General features: G+C 50.0%; 1 protein-coding gene across 2 annotated transcripts in view; it reads right to left on the reverse strand.

Annotated features, from left to right (window-relative positions):
• The window catches only part of VPS54 (vacuolar protein sorting 54 homolog (S. cerevisiae)), a 34,625-nt gene that overhangs the window by 808 nt on the left and 29,555 nt on the right, over nt 1–4,262 (reverse strand). For both annotated transcript variants that reach the window (XM_010143288.1, XM_010143289.1), the window contains exons 18-21: nt 3,902–4,023; nt 3,710–3,790; nt 1,543–1,650; nt 773–867 (exon numbers count right to left, since the gene is read on the reverse strand). In XM_010143288.1, the coding sequence (XP_010141590.1) occupies nt 773–867; nt 1,543–1,650; nt 3,710–3,790; nt 3,902–4,023 (406 nt within the window). The remainder of the gene's footprint in view (nt 1–772; nt 868–1,542; nt 1,651–3,709; nt 3,791–3,901; nt 4,024–4,262) is intronic.

Below are 4,262 nucleotides of genomic sequence, written 5' to 3' on the forward strand. Positions count from 1 at the left end.
GCAGGAATTGGGCTTCTAACGCTTCTGGTGTCGTGCTGTAATCCCGCCCTTCCCTCCACCTGAACCCCCCAGTCCACTGCAGCGCAGAACACTAATTACTGCAACATGACCTTCTGTATTCCAGAAGGCTAATGGAAAAGCAGCCAAAGAGCAGTGCCGTTTACACAGGTTAAAATCCCATTGCTGAAGTATCAGGGGCTGGCAGAAGCACCATCGTGGTGTTTCCAGTTAGAAAGCAGCAACATGTAGGCACAGAGGTGGTACTTTCATAGTAAAAAAATCCGCCAGGATTCACAGACCTGGATTTTTACTACTATTACTGAAGCAAGCTGTTAAAAACGGGATGAGCGTCAGGAAAGCACATGAAAAATTAGGTCAGGGAAGACTGCTGGAACAGCAGCACGTGAAATCCGGCGCTTGATGTTTCTCCTCTCAAACAGCTCTGATGACGCGTTCCCAGAGAGCTGCGTTCTGAAGTGAAGAATAAACTGAACCGGAACAAAATTCTTCATTCCAGCAACATTTGAAACGTTTATAAACTTCCTTCTCTGGCTTCTGCAACCTGAGACGACGCTGCCGTGCCAGCTGAATTTCACCCTCAACACACTGCCAGTAAACACGCCCAGGTCACCGAGAATGACTGTAAACCCCGTGGTTTCAGGGACAATCGAACCGGCAATAGGATACAGCCTGTAGAAGACTGTGCGGTCCCCTGGGAGGTGCACGACGCCTGGCTTGCTGAAATGAAATGCCACAAAGCACCCAAACGTACCCGTTCAGAGGTCCCCCGTCATTGACAACGTTTAGGTGGGCCAGCTGCCTCTTCAGGTGAAGTTTGTAGCTTGCGTTAATTCGCAAAAACAGCATCTAGAAGAAACCACCGGACCAGAGTAAGGAACCAGCCCCATGCTTGCAGCGCTGCCCCAGCAAGGAAGCACCCTGCAAGCAGCTGAAATCACTAATCCTCGGGTCTGGTTTTGCAATTCCTGTGGTCTTCCCTCCTGCCAGCCCTTTGGCCTCTCCATCTTTCTGCCCACGGACATTTCTAACCCACAGAACCCTCACCTCTTTGTTACGTGCTGCACTTAGAGGACACGTTCTTTGGAGCACGGATTTGTCTTCCCTGTTGCCTGAAGCAACTAGTAACTCGTATTATGGCCAGAAGACAACACATCTCTTCCCTGTCCTATAATCACTTAGAAGTCTTTTTTCCAAGAGACAGTGTCAAAAACGATTCCAAAGGACCATTTAATTTAGCGTAAAGGACCAACTACAACTTCACGTATTCAGTGACGGGGTCCGTCCTCCCCGTCCTCAGACTGACAGCGCTGCAGCAGCAGAAACTGCAGCGAAACACCGAGAAAGCCCATCTGGTACAATTTGGCTGCATAACACATTTAGGGACCTTCGCAAGCCACGATGTCTGAGCAGCGTGACAGAAGAATTCCCTGACAGAGCTGTGCCGGAGCCCCAGAGCGGGGTTACCGCGTCCCCGTGCGTTTGCAAGGGAGGTGTCCCATGAATCTCAAAAAGCCCGTTCACCTGAGTTTGCTCCTCGGGAAGGAGATCATATATAGCTTCATGCATCTTTGCCATTTGCTTGCAGATGTTCCTGAAGCACGCTGAAGGAACGGGAGCCTTCACTTCGTACTGGAAATAAAAACACAAGCCGTTACTCTCCTCCACCACTTTAAAACACTTGACGTAGCGAACACTGACAGCAGCTCTTCGGCTCCTGGCGGAGAGGCTGGGCTCGCACAGGCCTGCATTAAACACCGGCAGGTCGCTGTCGGTAGGGTGATACTTCCCCACAGAGCCCTGCACAAGAGCTGGATCGCTGTAACTGAATTATTTACACACACACTGGAGGAGACGCGCTCGCGGCAACCTGAGTTGCACAAGAGAACAAAGCTTGCCTCAGGGTGAGAGGGAAAAAAAGAAATGGGGAGTTCTAACCAAGTCTTTACAGAAAAGCCAAACTGATGACTCGATCTTGACAAGAGAAGTGGCAGAAAAATAGTGCTGCAGGAGCCCTGCTCCCTGCATGGGACAACTGCAGAGCACACGGGACTTCTGCCTGGTGACACGAGGCAGGCGAGAAATGATTTACAGATTACCGGACGCTGTAAAGCCAAAGGGAACTGGCGAGCCGCAGCCATGGCTCTTGCACGACTACGGGCAAATCAAACTCCTCGTCGCCACAGGGGAAAAGCAACAGCACCAAAGAGAAACGAGCTGCAGCCCTGCAAGGCGCTGGCCATTTTTATCTCCAGCTGAGGTCAACAGCATGTAATACCCCAAGGGACCAGGCCGAAATCTACTGCTCTTCTCTCCTGACAGTCACAAGACAGCGAGCTCCGAGAGGAGCTAAGAGCTCGCACAGGATGTTTCCCATGAACGTACCCCTTTATAAAACCTATGCCTTTTCCCCTGGTTAATCACAGCTGTTAAATACCCCAGTCCCTGTTTTACCCACAAGGCACTGAAATATTTAAACTCTCACAAAAACATATAAACCACGGAACACGCTGACACGGTTGCACTGACACGCCCATCTACACACTTCCGGGGTTTATGATCTCCACAGCCTTCAGGGCCAAGACTGCGCTCCTTCAGGAACAAAAGGATCCAAATTACAGGGTGTGCTGGAATGGAGGCAAATCAGCACACGGTCTCCTTTTCTCGCGGACTCTGTGGGTTGCACTCGTGAGAGCCAGGCACTCTCACTCACACTCTGAAGAGCTCTGAAGGACAGGAATATTCTGTACCTCCCCCTGTCGCACAGGGGGAGGAGGAGCTGTACAGACGGAAGGGATGGATACTTACCAACTACCAACAGGAACAGAAACAGCCTTACTGGTTGGCTGTAGGCTATACTTGTCTTATATCAATCATCCAAATTCTTGCATTTGTCTTTGATTTTCAAGAGAGAAGTAAAGTAACCAAAAAGCCACGTTACTTCAGAAACCAGCTATTTTTACGGGGTGGGGGGAACTCAAAAAAAAGCAGCAGGCCACTATTGGGATCCCTAGAAAAAGGCCTAAATGTGGTTTTGGACGTGTAAACACAACAGGAGGTGGGGAAGTCTGTTGCATTATTCCGGTCTGAGGTGAGTCAGGATGAGTGGATCCAGCCTGGGACCAACCCGTCCCACTGAGGAGTGCTCAGAAACCAAACCACCGCTAACGCTGCTGCACAGCAGGAACTGCCAAGCGCAGTCCCCTGGTCCCCGGTCCCCAGCCCAATAGGTGGGCTGCTCCTTCCCCTCCAAACACTCCTCCACTCAGCAGTTTTTTGCTGTTTCCTCAGCTGCAGGAAATTACACACTCCCCAATTCCAAGGAGGCACCGTCGGGAGGAGCAGGAAACGCGAACTGGCTCAGCCCGACTGCAGACAAGAGCTGTCAGTGCATAAAGCTGCTGGGGGCCGAGAGCACTTCAGCTTCTAAATGCCAGCGCATCTGTGCCAGCCAAAGCATTTCTGTGACTGCTGAAGGAGTAAATACACTTTTCTGGGGGGTGAAGACAAATGTTAACACAAAACACATTCGCAAGCACAGCACAGGGCTTTGTGTTGATGCAGTTCAAAAGAAGTTCAAAGGAGCCCTGATGAGGGAAGTTTCAGACCCCATTTGCAACATCCTGACTGTACACAACAAGCTCTCCAACAGCAATTTAGAGAGTGCGTAATTACCTCCAGAAATCATTACCTTGGATAATAGTTTGTCGAATAAGCTGTCCATTATGGCAACGAGCTTTGCTGAAATCTCAGCTACGTGGTCGTGATAATCCTGTAACGGGAGAGAGCAGGTTTTATTTGTTACCCTGTGGCACTCACCTTCTTCGGAGCACACCGGAAAAGTGGAACTTTGCGTTTCATTAGGAAATGCCAGAAGAATTACCTTCGTGATGTGGTCAAAGTGCCTGAGCATGCTAAACTGCTTCGGCTGCAGTCGAGCTTCAAAATGAGCCCTGATAATAGGAATGTAGTGTACGATTAGCTGTAGGCAACGTGAAGAAAGGGCTGCAAATCCAGAAGCGAGAGAGGGAGAGAAAAACAACTTCATTATTACACAGGAAGAGTCATTTTGTATAGACTGTGTCTCCTTTACCACAAACAGATGCCAGACTAGTACCTGGCTGCTCACCCCCAGCTGCTGATAAGATACTGGTGAGGGACTGAGTTTACAAGAGGCTTTAAGCGTCTGCTTGGCATTTTGAGTCCTGAGCACAGGCGGACATCAGAGACATCTCAGAAGACCC

Source organism: Buceros rhinoceros, unplaced genomic scaffold, assembly GCF_000710305.1.
Source record: "Buceros rhinoceros silvestris isolate BGI_N320 unplaced genomic scaffold, ASM71030v1 scaffold16199, whole genome shotgun sequence".
Taxonomy (NCBI): Eukaryota; Metazoa; Chordata; class Aves; order Bucerotiformes; family Bucerotidae; genus Buceros; species Buceros rhinoceros.